The sequence below is a fragment of the Melanostigma gelatinosum genome (assembly GCF_949748355.1).
Source record: "Melanostigma gelatinosum genome assembly, chromosome: 20".
NCBI classification, from domain to species: Eukaryota; Metazoa; Chordata; class Actinopteri; order Perciformes; family Zoarcidae; genus Melanostigma; species Melanostigma gelatinosum.
In genome coordinates, this window is record NC_136653.1 from 20,758,325 (window position 1) to 20,776,725 (window position 18,401).

At 45.0% G+C, this 18,401-nt stretch overlaps 1 protein-coding gene across 1 annotated transcript; it reads right to left on the reverse strand.

Annotated features, from left to right (window-relative positions):
* Positions 1-80: 80 nt before the first annotated feature.
* Positions 81-7,522, reverse strand: LOC306794201 (neutral cholesterol ester hydrolase 1-like). Its single transcript, XM_079292173.1, has 5 exons — positions 7,325-7,522; positions 1,807-2,029; positions 1,624-1,693; positions 1,343-1,514; positions 81-1,163 (listed from the first exon to the last, which is right to left on the reverse strand). The coding sequence occupies exons 1-5, from the start codon at positions 7,457-7,459 to the stop codon at positions 543-545; spliced, it is 1,221 nt and encodes a 406-aa protein (XP_079148299.1). The 5' UTR covers positions 7,460-7,522; the 3' UTR covers positions 81-542.
* Between the last annotated feature and the right edge of the window lie 10,879 nt (positions 7,523-18,401).

Sequence of the window (18,401 nt, forward strand, 5' to 3'; positions counted from 1 at the left end):
ACGGGACGAGGAGACGGGACGAGGAGAGGGGACGAGGAGACGGGACGAGGAGACGGGACGAGGAGACGGGATAAGGAGAATAATTACATGACTTCACGGCTCATTCGGACTCTCGTTCACTGACCTGTTTTGCATCAGACAGCTAAACGTGCTCGTGTTAAACACAGACCTCATTTCAGCAACAGGAAGTAGAGAAACGCTGACTCATTCCTGGGTTTGAGGACTCGTCCCTGCAGCTCTCTGTGCAGACTCTGGCTGAAGGGGTTCTTGCCCCCGAGCACGTCCACGCTGGTGGACAGCAAGTATACGGTGAGGCCTGCTGGAGTGGATCTCTTGGTTCTTGTTTTTATAAATGTCACATATGAAGCAGAGGCTCCAAACCAAAGCAGCTGATTGTCTGGCGTCTCGCTCAGGATGCAGTAGATCTAAAACCACGTTACCTCTCTGCAGAACCAACAAAGGAGCTCTCTGTTACCGGACCTTTCTGCTCCGGCACATCTTTGGTGTCACGAACCCTTTTCTGCAGAGCGGTTCTGTGTGGTCTACAGGTTCTGGTCCAGCCAGTGGATGTAGTTGTTCATGCTCCTCCATCCGACGCTGGACATCATTGGCGGGAACGCGAACACCATGCAGCCGTGGAACCCGTCCTCGTAGTGGTCGCTGGTCACCGCGACGCCGGCGTCCCGCAGTCGCCTCACGTACATCAACCCGTCGTCCCGCAGCACGTCGAACTCGCAGGTCATCACGTACGCTTTCGGCGTCCCGGCGAGGACGCCCTGTTCCGCCAGCAGCGGCGCCGCCCGGGTGTCCGTCAGCTCCGGCACCGCGCCCATCACCCGCGGCGATCCTGTTTCCCTCACCACGGGCCGGAAGTGCTTCCTGCGTTCCGCCGGCAGCAGAGCGGTCCAGTCCAGCTTGGAACGCACGCCGGCGCCGATGGCCCGCTGGTCTAGGGAGCTGTGGTTGTTGGCGAGCAGGAGGGGCTCCAGGGAAGCGTCGGCGCCCAGGTACTGCAGCCAGAAACGGGCCATGACGGGCCTGTAGAGGATGGGCACGGCCCGGTTCTGCTGGTAGGACGGGGTGTGGAAGTCGAGCGCCTGCAGCACCGGGTAGATCAACGCCTGGACCTTGAACTTCACCGTCAGCGTGTCATCGGAGCCGAGCTGTGGACATGAGCACGGTTCATATTGAGGATCAGGACTAGACTGAGACCGGTTCATGAACCGGTCTCAGTCTAGTCCTGATCCTCGATATGAACCAGGACTACAGTGAGCCTGGTTCAGGACCAGTTCCTCACAGTGACTGTAACTGCTTCTCTTTACGTTGATGTTTTCTCGTCTACCTCTTGGGCCACAGCGGCCGCCAGGTTTCCCCCGGCGCTGTCCCCGGACACACACACCCTCTCCGGGTCGATGCTGTAGCGCTCCAGAACCTGAGCCGACAGGAAGGCCCGCGCCGCCGCCAGCGCGTCGTGGTACTGATCCGGGAACACCACCTCTGGAGCGAGACGGTAACTACAGCGACAGGATAGGAAGACCACGTTAATACGTTCCGTGACACTTTACAGAAGCCACTGAAGTGATGAATTCAGATGTTCTCCTGCAGACATTTAGCAGAACTTACTCAACAGACACGACGACAGAGTCCAGCTCCTCCGCCATCTTCCGACAGAGACGGTCGTATGATCGCATCCCTGTGAAGCGGGCAGTGATGCTGATGTTACGAGAGTGTTATTTATCTGGTTGCTTTATCACAGTGATGATCCTCCTCTGCAGCTTTCAGACTTTCTTTTGAATCAACACTCACGTCCGCTGCCCAGCGCCCATCCTCCGCCGTGGAAGTATACCACCCCCCTCTTGGGCTGCCTCCCCCCCTTCGGCTGGAAGACCCGGGCGGGCACGCCGCCCAGCGAGGAGTCGGTCACGTGCACGGCGGAGCAGGAGCGAGCCTCCACTTCCTCCACCCAGGACACCACCTGGTTCAACAGGTGGACCCGGTGGCACACGCCCAGCGCGTGAGCCACGTCGCTCTGCAAGTGCAAACACACACCTGGGGGTTGGTTCATGGCTAGAGGGAGGTTCTACACCTGAGAGCACTCAGTTCAGATTCCCGGGTCAAGAAAGACAAAACTGCATTTGTAGAAATGAAGTCATTATGTGTGTCGAGGGGTTTGTCTTTGAGTGGCATCTGGTTCCACAAATGTTTTACCCTAAAACTTATGACTTGTCTTATTTTTTTTAAATCAGAGTTGATCTCTCCCTGACATTCATTTTAATACGGTGGAAATGATGAGTGACATTACTTTAAATAAGTTGAAATATTCTCCCTGCCACTGAAAAGACATTTGAATCTGTTGAACTATTATTCTCCATAAAATAAAAATATTGGGATATGGCGGAAATATTCTCCTTTCTATTTAAAAATATTATTAAATAAAGAAGAAACTATTCTTGTTTCCATTAAAAAACTACATAGGAATAAAGTGGGAATTTTCTCCTTTAAATAAAATAACAAACATTGGAATAAAGTGGAAATATTCTCCTTTAAATAAAATAAAAACATTAGAATAAAGTGGAAATATTCCCCGTTAAATAAAATAAAAGACATTGGAATAAAGTGGAAATATTCTCCTTTAAATAAAATAAAAACATTAGAATAAAGTGGAAATATTCTCCGTTAAATAAAATAAAAAACATTGGAATAAAGTGGAAATATGCTCCTTTAAATAAAATAAAAACATTAGAATAAAGTGGAAAGTTTCTATTTTAAATAAAATAAAAACATTTGAATAAAGTGGAAATATTCTCCTTTAAATAAAATTAAAAACATTGGAATAAAGTGGAAATATTCTCCTTTAAATAAAATAAAAACATTAGAATAAAGTGGAAATATTCTCCTTTAAATAAAATAAAAAACATTGGAATAAAGTGGGAATTCTCTCCTTTAAATTAAATAAAAACATTTGAATGAAGTGGAAAGTTTCTCCTTTAAATAAAATAAAAACATTAGAATAAAGTGGAAATATTCTCCTTTAAATAAAAATAAAAACATTAGAATAAAGTGGAAAGTTTCTCCTTTAAATAAAATAAAAACATTAGAATAAAGTGGAAATATTCTCCTTTAAATAAAATAAAAACATTAGAATAAAGTGGGAATTTTCTCCTTTAAATAAAATAAAAACATTAGAATAAAGTGGAAAGTTTCTCTTTTAAATAAAATAAAAAAACATTGGAATAAAGTGGAAATATTCTCCTTTAAATAAAATAAAAACATTAGAATAAAGTGGAAATATTCTCCTGTAAATAAAATAAAAACATTAGAATAAAGTGGGAATTTTCTCCTTTAAATAAAATAAAAACATTGGAATAAAGTGGGAATTTTCTCCTTTAAATAAAATAAAAACATTGGAATAAAGTGGGAATTTTCTCCTTTCCACTACAGGACATTTGCATGGAGGTGATAATAAAGGAGCAGATTAAGCAGGGCGTGTAAACCTGTCCTACGCGCTGAACTTGTTGCTCCACACTGATGCAGAACAACACAAGGTTTAGTGTGTGAGCTGCCGAAACATGTTGTGTACAGCAGCAGGGTCAAAGGTCATCTACTTGTTCCTCCGATCACCAAACGCACACGATACGCTGGTTCACCTCCTGACCTGCTCATGTGACCATTAGTAGTCCTTTGTGTTCTGTTACATTATATCGACTATAGTATTGTACAGCACTGCCTATTACAAGATATAGTATTCTGTTCTACACTCTTCTTCTACTATAGTGTGGTACAATGCATAGTATTCTATTCTATTTCATTGCATTCTGTATGTTACAGTATATTGTATTATATTCTACTATAATGAAGTATGTTACATTATATAGTATTTTAATCTAGTATAATATACAGTAGAATGTAACAGTATATAATATTGTATTTTATTCTTTATTGTCAGGTGTTATAATTAAATCTGTTGTGCTGAGTTACTGTTATTTTACTAAATTTGATGCTTTTCTGAATGATATCCCTTCTCTTTCCCACGTGATATTTCTATGTATTTCTATTATCATGTGCTCTGTGGTCTGTCCTGTTTACTGGTATTCTTTGTGTCCTGTCAGTCACATTACTCCTGTTGTTATCGTCTCTTATTGTCTCTTATTGTCTCTTATCGTCTCTTATCTCTTATTGTCTCTTATCGTCTCTTATTGTCTCTTATCGTCTCTTATTATCTCTTATCTCTTATTGTCTCTTATTGTCTCTTATTATCTCTTATCTCTTATTGTCTCTTATTATCTCTTATTGTCTCTTATCGTCTCTTATTATCTCTTATCTCTTATCTCTTATTGTCTCTTATTGTCTCTTATTGTCTCTTATTATCTCTTATTATCTCTCATTATCTCTTATTGTCTCTTATCTCTTACCTCTTATTGTCTCTTATCGTCTCTTATCATCTCTTATTATCTCTTATTGTCTCTTATTGTCTCTTATTATCTCTTATTATCTCTTATCTCTTATCTCTTATTGTCTATTATTGTCTCTTATTGTCTCTTATTATCTCTTATCTCTTATTGTCTCTTATTATCTCTTATTGTCTCTTATCGTCTCTTATCGTCTCTTATTATCTCTTATTGTCTCTTATCTCTTATTGTCTCTTATCGTCTCTTATCGTCTCTTATCATCTCTTATTATCTCTTATTGTCTCTTATTGTCTCTTATTATCTCTTATTATCTCTTATCTCTTATTGTCTCTTATCATCTCTTATCGTCTCTTATCGTCTCTTATCATCTCTTATTATCTCTTATCTCTTATTGTCTCTTATTGTCTCTTATTATCTCTTATCTCTTATTGTCTCTTATTATCTCTTATTGTCTCTTATCATCTCTTATTATCTCTTATCTCTTATCTCTTATTATCTCTTATTGTCTCTTATTATCTCTTATTGTCTCTTATCGTCTCTTATCATCTCTTATTATCTCTTATCTCTTATTATCTCTTATTGTCTCTTATTGTCTCTTATTATCTCTTATTATCTCTTATCTCTTATTATCTCTTATTATCTCTTATTGTCTCTTATTGTCTCTTATTGTCTCTTATCATCTCTTATCATCTCTTATCTCTTATTGTCTCTTATTGTCTCTTATTGTCTCTTATCGTCTCTTATCGTCTCTTATCATCTCTTATTATCTCTTATCTCTTATCTCTTATTATCTCTTATTGTCTCTTATTATCTCTTATTGTCTCTTATTATCTCTTATTGTCTCTTATCTCTTATTATCTCTTATTGTCTCTTATCGTCTCTTATCTCTTATTATCTCTTATTGTCTCTTATTGTCTCTTATTATCTCTTATTATCTCTTATCTCTTATTGTCTCTTATCATCTCTTATCGTCTCTTATCGTCTCTTATCGTCTCTTATCGTCTCTTATCATCTCTTATCGTCTCTTATCGTCTCTTATCGTCTCTTATTATCTCTTAGTATCTCTTATTATCTCTTACTGTCTCTTATTGTCTCTTATTATCTCTTATTGTCTCTTATTGTCTCTTATTATCTCTTATTATCTCTTATTGTCTCTTATCTCTTATCTCTTATCGTCTCTTATCGTCTCTTATCGTCTCTTATCATCTCTTATTATCTCTTATTGTCTCTTATTGTCTCTTATTATCTCTTATCTCTTATTGTCTCTTATTGTCTCTTATTATCTCTTATCATCTCTTATTGTCTCTTATCGTCTCTTATCGTCTCTTATTGTCTCTTATTATCTCTTATTATCTCTTATCTCTTATTGTCTCTTATTGTCTCTTATTATCTCTTATCTCTTATTGTCTCTTATTGTCTCTTATTATCGCTTATCTCTTATTGTCTCTTATTATCTCTTGTCTCTTATCTCTTATTGTCTCTTATTGTCTCTTATTATCTCTTATTATCTCTTATTATCTCTTATCATCTCTTATCTCTTATTGTCTCTTATTGTCTCTTATCGTCTCTTATCGTCTCTTATCATCTCTTATTATCTCTTATTGTCTCTTATTGTCTCTTATTATCTCTTATTATCTCTTATCTCTTATCTCTTATTGTCTCTTATTGTCTCTTATTATCTCTTATCATCTCTTATCTCTTATTGTCTCTTATTGTCTCTTATTATCTCTTATTGTCTCTTATTATCGCTTATCTCTTATTGTCTCTTATTATCTCTTGTCTCTTATCTCTTATTATCTCTTATTGTCTCTTATTGTCTCTTATTATCTCTTATTGTCTCTTATTATCTCTTATTATCTCTTATTGTCTCTTATCTCTTATCTCTTATCGTCTCTTATCATCTCTTATCATCTCTTATCGTCTCTTATTGTCTCTTATTATCTCTTATCTCTTATTGTCTCTTATTGTCTCTTATTGTCTCTTATCATCTCTTATCTCTTATTGTCTCTTATTGTCTCTTATTATCTCTTATTGTCTCTTATTATCGCTTATCTCTTATTGTCTCTTATTATCTCTTGTCTCTTATCATCTCTTATCATCTCTTATTGTCTCTTATTGTCTCTTATTATCTCTTATTATCTCTTATCATCTCTTATCTCTTATTGTCTCTTATTGTCTCTTATTGTCTCTTATCATCTCTTATTATCTCTTATTGTCTCTTATTGTCTTTTATTATCTCTTATTATCTCTTATCTCTTATCTCTTATTGTCTCTTATTGTCTCTTATTGTCTCTTATTATCTCTTATCATCTCTTATCTCTTATTGTCTCTTATTGTCTCTTATTATCTCTTATTGTCTCTTATTATCGCTTATCTCTTATTGTCTCTTATTATCTCTTATTATCTCTTATTGTCTCTTATTATCTCTTATTGTCTCTTATTATCTCTTATTATCTCTTATCTCTTATTATCTCTTATTGTCTCTTATTGTCTCTTATTATCTCTTATTGTCTCTTATTATCTCTTATTGTCTCTTATTATCTCTTATTATCTCTTATTGTCTCTTATCTCTTATCGTCTCTTATCATCTCTTATTGTCTCTTATTGTCTCTTATTGTCTCTTATTGTCTCTTATTGTCTCTTATCATCTCTTATCTCTTATTGTCTCTTATTGTCTCTTATTATCTCTTATTGTCTCTTATTATCGCTTATCTCTTATTGTCTCTTATTATCTCTTGTCTCTTATCATCTCTTATCATCTCTTATTGTCTCTTATTGTCTCTTATCGTCTCTTATCGTCTCTTATTATCTCTTATTGTCTCTTATTGTCTCTTATCGTCTCTTATCGTCTCTTATTGTCTCTTATTGTCTCTTATTGTCTGACCCACATCAACCTGTCCTCCTCCAGCTCTCACCGCCTGCATGAAGCTCCGGAACAGCGCGTCCAGCAGCATCAGCTTCCAGGGCTCGCTCACGCCGCTCGGTAGCGGCAGGTAGACGTAGTAGGCGGCCGCGGACAGCAGCACGGCTCCGGCCAGACGGAGCCTCATCGCGGCGGGACTTTTGTTTTCTACCTTGAAGCCGCACCGTTCGTGGTACGATACGGGTCAAACTCCGCCGGTTGAAGTTCGATCGTTGACTCCGCTCAGGGGACGACGAAACACGGAGGAATGACCCCGACTTCAAAATAAAAGCCTGGATTAGAATATCCACTCGATAACGCGACGACGATGTGAACAACATGGGGAAATTCTCTTATTCTGAAAGCGTGTTTCAGGAAGTTGTGTAAACCTTGCGTAATGTGGTTGCTGATGGGAAATGTACTTTTCGAAAGCCAATATAAATGTATATATGTATTTATATATATTTATATTTACAAAAAGACAATTGAAAATGATAATGGAGATCATTTTTGATATAATTATTATGCTGATTATTATGATTATTAGTTGCGTTATTATTATTATTTGTATTTTAATATTGAGAAAGATTGCTTTAATACATTTCACATTGATTTCTTTTCATTATTTAACTTACAATAACTTACAACTTACAATTTTTCCTCCTTCCTCTGTTTGATTCATTAAATGTCCACCAAATATAACCATGTAATTAAAGTCTTTGTGAATCCAATTTTGTATTAAATTCAAAGTTTTAAAAGCCAGACTACAAACTGTATTTGTCTGAATTATTATGCCATATATCCCGTGTGAAACCTGATGTGAAACTCTCATCTAGTTGAGCAGAAGCATTATGTTACTGTTGATGAAGTCTGATGATCTGACTTCCTTCTGGATGTTTACTGAAACAAATGTTCGAACTCATGATATATGAAGTATGGCCGAATTAACACAGTGATGAAGCGGAGCATCTTTTTTAATCATGTTCAGGAATGATGTGCAAAAATCCTTTCCTGCTTCCCATAATGCAGTATATCTCTCCTGTGCCATACCTGCCTTCAACTGCTCACACCTGTGTCCAGTTAATCATCAAGGTAAGATGGGTGAGCTTAAAAAGAGCTCCAGTGTGGCTTCAGTAACTTCCTGTTTTCAATGTGGTTCAGTTGTGTGGGTTTGTAGGAGGAGTGATTGAGTTTGCTGCTTCACTGGCCTACAACTGTGGCTGAAGCCATGGGGTTTATCTTACAGTAAGTTTTTAACTCTTTTCTGTTTAATTGTTTCAGTTTTTCCACTCATTAGTAAATCATAGTAACTCTGGGATGTCTTGTCTAGATGGTTTCTGTTCTTGCTAGCTGTTGGAAGACATCAAGCACATGGTGAGTTTAGTCAAGTTGTGAAGCTTAAATGTTTGTATGCATGGACTAAGATGTCTGCTCTACAGGTTTCAGTATTAGATCTGCTGAGAAGCATGGCGATAATGAAGTACCAGTTGCAGGCTATCAACCATATTCAAGTGGCTTGAAAACTGGAGATGGATTTTCATGGAGGACTTGGCTTCTTGGTGTTGGTGGTTTAACATCAAATGTATATAAGGCAAGTAGCTACAAAACACAAATAATTACCAGCCTGAAGCTAAATCTCAGCAACTACATGATCAGTCTGTGCCAGAAATCCAGTATTCATCAACTATCCTCAACAGCCACAGGTAGCAGAGTCTGGGTATCAGCCCCAGTGGCAGGTGCCCCAGGTTCCGCATCATGCCCAGCAGCAGCAGCAGCAGCAACTTGGTTCTTTTGCCCAACAACAGCAACAACAACAGCAGCAGCAGCAACAACAACAACAATTTGGCTATCCTGGGCAGCAGCAACAACAACAACTTGGCTATCCTGGCCAACACCACCAGCAACCTGGCTATCCTGACCACCAGCAACCTGGCTATCCTGACCACCAGCAACCTGGCTATCCTGACCACCAGCAACCTGGCTATCCTGACCACCAGCAACCTGGCTATCCTGACCACCAGCAACCTGGTTATCCTGACCACCAGCAACCTGGTTATCCTGACCACCACCAACTTGGCTATCCTGACCACCACCAACTTGGCTATCCTGGCCAACAGCACCACCAACTTGGCTATCCTGGCCAACAGCACCACCAACTTGGCTATCCTGGCCAACAGCACCACCAACTTGGCTATCCTGGCCAACAGCACCAGCAACCTGGCTATCCTGGCCACCAGCAACCTGGCTATCCTGGCCAACAGCACCAGCAACCACCTAGCTATCATGACCACCAGCAGCCGCTGCCGTGGGTGCCCCAGCAACCTGGCTATCCTCTCCAGCAGCCAAAGCTGCCCTGCCCAGCTGCCACCCCGTGTGCCCCGGCAGCCTGGCTATCCTCCTCAGCAGCAGCAGCGTCCCGAGGTGCCCCGGCAGCCTGGCTATCCTCCTCAGCAGCAGCAGCAGCAGCAGCAGCAGCAGCAGCAGCAGCAGCAGCAGCAGCAGCAGCAGCAGCAGCGTCCCGAGGTGCCCCGGCAGCCTGGCTATCCTCTCCAGCAGCCGCAGCAATAGCGGCCCAAGGTGCCCAGGCAGCCTGGCTATCCTCTCCAGCAGCAGCAGCAGCCCGAGGTGCCCTGGCAGCCTGGCTATCCTCTCCAGCAGCAGCAGCAGCGGCCCGCGGTTCCCCGGCAGCTTGGCGATCTTCTCCAGCAGCAGCAGCCCCAGGTGCCCCGGCAGCCTGGCGATCTTCTCCAGCAGCAGGTGCCCCGGCAGCCTGGCTATCCTCTCCAGCAGCAACAGTTGTCCGAGGTGCACCAGCAGCCTGGCTATCCTCCTCCTCAGCAGCAGCCGCAGCAGCAGCGGCCCAGGGTGCCCCGGCAGCTTGGCTATCCTCTCCAGCAGCAGCAGCGGCCCGAGGTGCACCAGTCTTTTCAAGTCTTTGTCTGATATTTAGGTAGCAGCTAGCTCCCATGGCTCTACGTACCTCGGCTTCCGCCGCATGGTCATTTCTAATGTCTACGTGGTATTCCCTATATAAGAACAGGGGCCCTATCTCATTTCTGTTGCCCTCTGGCCAATCAGGGTCTTTGTCCGGTCTAGCGGTTGGATTATGAAGTAGGTTCCTGCTGAGTGAAAATGATGGCCCTGAATAACATTTTCCCTATCGGGCTCATCAGGTTCTGGGTCTCTTGGGGGTGGTGGGAGTGGGGGTGGTCCCCTATTTCTTGGGGGTATAGGTGGTCCAATACCTCCTCTGACTCGCTGGATGTCTGTGTCCCTTATGGGGTCTGGTAGCTGTTTAGGCTGTCTTCTACTTGGGGATTGTTCCCTGACTATGTTGAATAGAGCTGCGGGAAAACAGTCCTTTTGTCCCGGTGCAGGCCCTACCAGTGGTTCCAGGGGGTCGAGTCCCCATTCTTCGTCTTCGAACGCGTATTGTCCGGGACGAGGGGCACTGGGAGGTGCACTTGGGGGTACAGGGTACCGTATGGGTAGTATTTTGTCCGGTAGGGGTCGGTATATGTTTCCTAGATTTGGGTTTTGATTTGGGTTCACCGGGAGATTTTCCAGGCGAGTTTTGAACGTTCTGTATGTGTTTGGGTCTCTGAGGACCAGAACGATGTTTTGTGTTGGTCTAGCGTTTGCTGCTTGTGGTTGGTAGTGGAAGTTTCCGTTCCCGAAGAGGGTGGTGACAATGATTTCTCCCTGGTTTACCATTCCTAGTCCTTTTCCTAGCATGCTTGTGAGTTTCCTTTCTTGGTCTTCTACACTCATCCCTTGTGGGCATGGGTGATATGGTATGTGTACCAGATAAGCGGTTAATCTGGGTTCCGAACCGTCGCTCTAGTGCGGCAGATACTCCTGCTGCATTAGTCAATCCGCAATTTGCATGGTTAAAGAAACAGTTGGGTCCGTTTCCGACATCGAGGCTGGTTATATCTCCTTCTACCAAGGCTACTTTTCCTATTACATCCTTTTGCAAGGGAGGTGTTTTCTGTAGCTGACACCCGTGATTTATTTCTAATGTTCTTCTAAGGGCGTCCATTGAGGGCCTTCTGTGGTCATCATCTGTTTGTAAATCGGTGTGCCAGCCGCTTGCTGCTGCCATGGCCATTGTTGGGTGGATTTCAAACCTGGTTAGTTTTGGTTATGTTCATGTAAGATCAGTATTTGTATGTTCTAACCTGTTTGCAGTTTTACACCGGACACGGGTGGTATGTCTGTAGAAACGCCAAATGGGCGGTAGTTACGTGAGTTCGGAATTCACGTGGATTGGTTTTTGTGTCGTCCTCAGCCGGGGAGCGACCCGGGCTTTCTGACAGTTAGCTAGTTCTCCATCGGCTACGGTAGCTTTTTATTACCAGACATGGGTGGTATGCCTGCCTTGGCTGGTGGTGCTTTTTCGATTATTTGAAGTAGAATCTAAGTTTTCTCTGAGAAGAGCGCAGGCTGAGTGCCAAGTGTCTCTGCTGAAGAGCGGCGAAGAAGTGTAAGAGTGAGACTGGAGTCTTCAGTGTTTATGGGTTATATTCTCTCCCTCCCACATGATGTGACAGTGGTTGGGGCGTTCTGTTTCTGATTACAGGAAGAGGCCCTGTGTGTACGTTATGCCCGTCTAAGGTCTTTTTTGTTTATGCTAACGGAAAGCAGCCAGCAGTGTACATTTTGTCCTAGTTCTGTCTCTGAACTGTGTGTGTGTGTGCTAAGTTTTAATGCATGTATATTTGCAAGCGAGCACAATATGATAATGTGTTTACAATTTTTCTACGTTTCTCTCAACACTATCCTCTGCAGCAGCAACAGCGGCTCGAGGTGCCTCGGCAGCCTGGCTATCCTCTCCAGCGGCCCCAAGTGCACCGGCAGCCTGGCTATCCTCTCCAGCAGCGGCCCGAGGTGCCCCGGCAGCCTGGCTATCCTCTCCAGCAGCGGCCCCAAGTGCACCGGCAGCCTGGCTATCCTCTCCAGCGGCCCCAAGTGCCCCGGCAGCCTGGCTATCCTCTCCAGCAGCGGCCCGAGGTGCCCCGGCAGCCTGGCTATCCTCTCCAGCAGCGGCCCAAGGTGCCCCGGCAGCCTGGCTATCCTCTCCAGCAGCGGCCCAAGGTGCCCCGGCAGCCTGGCTATCCTCTCCAGCAGCGGCCCGAGGTGCCCCGGCAGCCTGGCTATCCTCTCCAGCAGCGGCCCGAGGTGCCCCGGCAGCCTGGCTATCCTCTCCAGCAGCCGCAGCGGCCCGAGGTGCCCCGGCAGCCTGGCTATCCTCTCCAGTGGCCCCAAGTGCCCCGGCAGCCTGGCTATCCTCTCCAGCAGCCGCAGCAGTGGCCCAAGGTGCCTTGGCAGCCTGGCTATCCTCTCCAGCAGCCGCAGCAGCGGCCCAAGGTGCCCCGGCAGCCTGGCTATCCTCTCCAGCAGCCGCAGCAGCAGCCCCAGGTGCCCCGGCAGCCTGGCTATCCTCCCCAGCAGTAGCTGGCTCAGGTGCCCCAGCAGGCTGGCTATCCTCCTCAGCAGCAGCAGCCGCAGCAGCAGCCCCAGGTTCCCCGGCAGCCTGGCTATCCTCCGCAGCAGCACCCCCAGGTGCCTCGGCAGCCTGGTTATCCTCCCCAGCAGCAGCAGCAGTAGCAGCAGCAGCCTGGCTATCCTCCCCAGCAGTAGTTGGCTCAGGTGCCCCAGCAGGTTGGCTATCCCAAGCAGCAGCAGCCGCAAGTGCAACCAAATAATCAGTCTTTGCCACCTGTGGCTGTCGGAGGTAAATTTCTTGCAAAGTCTGGTTATCAGCCCCAGCAGCCTCAAGTGTCCCAGCAGCCTCAAGTGTCCCAGCAGCCTCAAGTGTCCCAGCAGCCTCAAGTGTCCCAGCAGCCTCAAGTGTCCCAGCAGCCTCAAGTGTCCCAGCAGCCTCAAGTGTCCCAGCAGCCTCAAGTGTCCCAGCAGCCTCAAGTGACCAAAGCAGGCTCCTCGCTACCTGCCCCAGCAGTCGCAGAGACGGCAGGTGCCCCAACCAGGCTCCTCGCTACCTGCCCCAGCAGTCGCAGAGACGGCAGGTGCCCCAACCAGGCCCCTCGCTACCTGCCCCAGCAGTCGCAGAGACGGCAGGTGCCCCAACCAGGCCCCTCGCTACCTGCCCCAGCAGTCGCAGAGACGGCAGGTGCCCCAACCAGGCCCCTCGCTACCTGCCCCAGCAGTCGCAGAGACGACAGGTGCCCCAACCAGGCCCCTCGCTACCTGCCCCAGCAGTCGCAGAGACGGCAGGTGCCCCAACCAGGCCCCTCGCTACCTGCCCCAGCAGTCGCAGAGACGGCAGGTGCCCCAACCAGGCCCCTCGCTACCTGCCCCAGCAGTCGCAGAGACGGCAGGTGCCCCAACCAGGCCCCTCGCTACCTGCCCCAGCAGTCGCAGAGACGGCAGGTGCCCCAACCAGGCCCCTCGCTACCTGCCCCAGCAGTCGCAGAGACGGCAGGTGCCCCAACCAGGCCCCTCGCTACCTGCCCCAGCAGTCGCAGAGACGACAGGTGCCCCAACCAGGCCCCTCGCTACCTGCCCCAGCAGTCGCAGAGACGACAGGTGCCCCAACCAGGCCCCTCGCTACCTGCCCCAGCAGTCGCAGAGACGACAGGTGCCCCAACCAGGCCCCTCGCTACCTGCCCCCAGCCATGCTACAAGAATTGTCCAACTTTTGCCTGAGGAGCTCCCCGAAGGGATTCAAATAGTAAACTTCATAATAACATTGGGTATGGATATGATCTTCAATCAAATCCAGAGCAGCAATGGGAAGGGTATGTAAAATAACTAAGTAATCTGATTCAGGTTTTCAAATGCAGATTTTCCTTAAAACCATTTTTTTGTGTTTCAGGCATCACAACACGAGGTTCTACAGACTGCTTGCAACTGAGCCTTTGCATTGACTCGTCAAATTAACAAATAAACTTTACTTTGTTTCCTGTAATCTCTTCAATGAATTATCCTTTTAGACAACTGAAGTTTAGCATCAAGTAGTGATCTCACTGAGATTACATCTTTCAGGTCAGGTTTTGGGGTTGCAACCTGAAACGTTGGGTTAGTTGGTTGTTGGTTGAGGTTTCAGATACACTCGGTGTATCTAACTTTGTTTTAGGCCTGTTCAGAACTCCACTGCTGCACCCTACCAACACCCCAATTGCTTTCGTGATAAAGGCTTACTATTAATGTGTGACTATATAAGACTGATGATAAAATATCCTTTGCTGTTCCAGAACATCATCTTTTTCCAAAGGTTGCTAGCGTGACTGTATTGTGGGCAAGAACTTTTGCAACATGCAAACCTTGTTTAAAATGTAGTATATAGTATTTTGTATTACCCCATTGCTTATCATTACAAGGCGCATCCAGGGAGAGGTGTCTAGTTCGGGGACCCCAGAATTGCGTCCCTGCTTTATGCCGATGTGGTTCTGTTGGGTCCTTCAGAACGTGACCTTCAGTTCGCACTGGGGCAGTTTGCAGCAGAGTGTGTAGCGGTTGGGATGAGAGACGGTACCTCTAAGTTTAAGTCCATGGTTCTCTGCTGGAAAATGGTGGATCGCCACTGTCCAAGTGAGGGAGTAAAAGTATCTTGGGGTCTTGTTCATGAGTGAGGGTATAATTGAGCATAAGATGGACAGACTGTTCTGTGCGGCATCAGCAGTGATGCTATCGTACCAGATCTTTGTGGATTAAGAGGGAGCGTCGCTGGAAGGCGAACATCTCAATTTAGTTTTCATATTTGCTGATAACTCAAACATGCTCCGTTTCGTTCCCAACAGTGCTGTCCCACTGTCAAAGCGTTGCGTGTTTGAGGGCTCTCTGGCAGACATTTTGAGCCCTTTATGAACCCGTTACGTAAGTCAGCATTTGATGCCGACTTTGCCTAAGGAACTACCCACAAATCATTGCAATGTGATGTTAAACCTGGGGTAACTAGGGAAAGCATTGAGACATAGAAGGTAAACAAAGACGACTCATGTGTTCACAATATATTTTGTCATTGTCATGGTAAAGTGATATGTTGTGCAAAGTGCTGTTCCACTCTTATTTACACCATTTCAAGCCCTCACAGTCTCTCACACTCAACCACTTAGCAAGTGACGTCAGTAAGTCCCTGGGTTTGAGGCTTTAAGGGGGCCATTGGGATTGGGCCTCTATACCTCGTCTGTTCTGGGAACGCCTCTGGATTCCTTGGAAGGATCTGGAAAATGTTGCTGTGAAGAGGGACGTCTGCAATACCCTCCTCAGCCTGCTGCCCCCGTGACCCGGCCCGTGATAAGCAGAAGAGAATGGAAGGATGAACATTTGTCTTGACAGCTTTTCACCCCCTTCGTGTCCACGGAAAACCACGTATCTCCAGATGTGTTGATGTTGAATATTCCTTTATAAGCTTAATAAAGTCTTTAAAAAGCCTCTTGGATCAGCTGGAAAATGCATTGTCACAAAGCTGAAAACATGCTGTTTGTTCTTTTTAGAGATGCGTGGTTCTCACAGGACAGCGACGCTACAGACATGTATTATAGAATATGAATTATTGCTGTAGATTACTTCTGAATACTTCTTCCACCACTGTGTTTTCTATTGTTATCCCTGACACAGAACTCATATTACAGGTGACTCCCTCCCAACTAATGGACACCCTGCTGTACATAATAAGCATTACACAACAGATGATGAAGGCCTAAATAAATGATTGACACCTCGTTGCCCCAACTGGATTGCAATGATCAATGTCTCGGCCAATCAGATGAATACATTGAGTTGCTGTGGGCGGAACCAGAAGTAACTGTTCAGCCATTTTTTAAATTAGCTGTGTGATGGTAAAAATATGTTTTTAACATGGTGTCTGCAAAAGCTTCTGTAACATGTGTCACAATGGCCTAAAAGGAAGCATCTGCTGTGTGTTAAAACGGTTTCCTGTAAGGCAAACAGGAGATAAAGCGCCTTCCTGTTTTCTTAAAGGAAGTGTCCAAGGCTCGGATGATGACTTGCGCCTTTTCATTTGTTTCCTTTGTGTTTTCTTGCCAGCTCAGCTGAAAAGAGAGGAAGCTGTCCGAGCATAAATGAGCATGCATTGAGACTGCTTAGAGCAGGGGTCTCAAACTCATTTCCACTCCGGGCCACATCAGCATCACGGTCGCCCACAAAGGGCCGGTTGTAAATGTAACTACTTGTAACATATTGTTAAATAACTCTCTGCATTCACAGTTTAATGTAGTCTTCAATGTGCTCACAATACATTTCCATGTTAAATGTACAGTAACCAGCCAAAGAGCTGCTTCTATGACTGTGTTTAAGTATCTCATCTTTTTGACTTTCAATCTCATAATTTTGACTTTCTATCTCAGAATTATGACTTTCTATCATAGTTATGACTTTCTATCTCATAACGTCGACTTTCTATCTCATAATTTCGACTATGGGGATATTTTTATTGTCAAGTCTAACTTTTAAAAAAAACATTTTTTTACTTTTCTTTTTTTTTTTGCTGGCGGATTCGTGGGCCACATAACATGACGTGGCGGGAGTTTGAGACACCTGGCTTAGGCAGAACACTCACAGGTTACTGCGATGTATCTGTGAGACTGCGCTCTTTGCCTGCAGGCAAATAAATTGACATCACAACTTTGATTATTCATCAGACTCTGTTTTATTTGATATTAACTGAAAACCTTCACTTTCTTCTCCCGAATAGCGTAGAAATATTCCACAACAGCTGTAAAAGTGAAAAAGTAGCCGCAACAACTCTTCAGACTTGAATGAACTAATATATTCGAAAGTTGGAAATGAGCCATTTGTTTGTTAAAGTGCCCTTGATAAAAATGATTATATATAATACCAGTTGAAAGCTATGTTATGATCTTATATGTTACGTTATTTTCCTCAGTGTCCTTACGGCCCCTTTGTTTTCGTCCCTGTCTTACGTTGTACCATTTCTTGGCTCCTATATGTCTTTATTTACTTGTCTGCACTTGTTTTGTACTCACCTTTCTACAAAAAATCATGATCAGTAATAAAATGCAAAAGGCCGTTGAACGAGCCTTTCCTAGTTAAAATAATGCAGCGGTTCCCTGACTTCAGATAATTAGCCACACCTGACTTCAACTGCTCACACCTGTGTCCAGTTAATCATCACGGTGAGATGGGTGATCTTAAAAAGCTTCAGTAACTTCCTGTTTTCATTCTGGTTCAGTTGTGTGGGTTTGTAGGAGGAGTGATTGAGTTTGCTGCTTCACTGGCCTACAACCAAGGCTGACGCCATGGGGTTTATCTTGAGGTAAGTTTTAAATGTTATTCTGTTTAATTGTTTCAGTTTTTCCACTCATTAGTAAATCATAGTAACTCTGGGATGTCTTGTCTAGATGGTTTCTGTTCTTGCTAGCTGTTGGAAGACATCAAGCACATGGTGAGTTTAGTCAAGTTGTGAAGCTTAAATGTTTGTATGCATGGACTAACATGTCTGCTCTACAGGTCTCAGTATTAGATCTGCTGAGAAGCATGGCGATAATGAAGTACCAGTTGCAGGCTATCAACCATATTCAAGTGGCTTGAAAACTGAATACGGCTCTTCATGGAGGACTTGGCATCGTGGTGTTGGTGGTTCAACCTCAAATGTATATAAGGCAAGTAGCTACAAAACACAACTAATTACCAGCCTGAAGCTAAATCTCAGCAACTACATGATCAGTCTGTGCCAGAAGTCCAGTATCCGTCAAATGATCTGCGGTTTAATTAACAGGCAGCAGAGAAGGTGATCCCAGTGCCCCAGCAGTCCCCAAAGGTGCCCCGGCGGCCTAGCTATCCTCCCCAGCGGCCGACAGATGTGCCCCGGCGGCCGACAGATGTGCCCCGGCGGCCGACAGATGTGCCCCGGCGGCCGACAGATGTGCCCCGGCGGCCGACAGATGTGCCCCGGCGGCCGACAGATGTGCCCCGGCGGCCTAGCTATCCGCCCCAGCAGCCGCCCAAGGTGCTCCGGCGGCCGACAGATGTGCCCCGGCGGCCTAGCTATCCGCCCCAGCGGCCGACAGATGTGCCCCAGCGGCCGAGAGATGTGCCCTGGCGGCCTAGCTATCCGCTCCAGCGGCCGACAGATGTGCCCCAGC

Excerpts from the sequence above, each read along its gene's own strand:
- LOC306794201 (XM_079292173.1), bottom strand. The coding sequence starts at position 7,459 with ATGAGGCTCCGTCTGGCCGGAGCCGTGCTGCTGTCCGCGGCCGCCTAC. Across the intron at positions 1,694-1,806 it reads ATGGGCGCTGGGCAGCGGAC|GGATGCGATCATACGACCGT; the intron begins GTGAGTGTTGAT and ends CCCGCTTCACAG. Across the intron at positions 1,515-1,623 it reads TCTGTCGTCGTGTCTGTTGA|TTACCGTCTCGCTCCAGAGG; the intron begins GTAAGTTCTGCT and ends CTGTCGCTGTAG.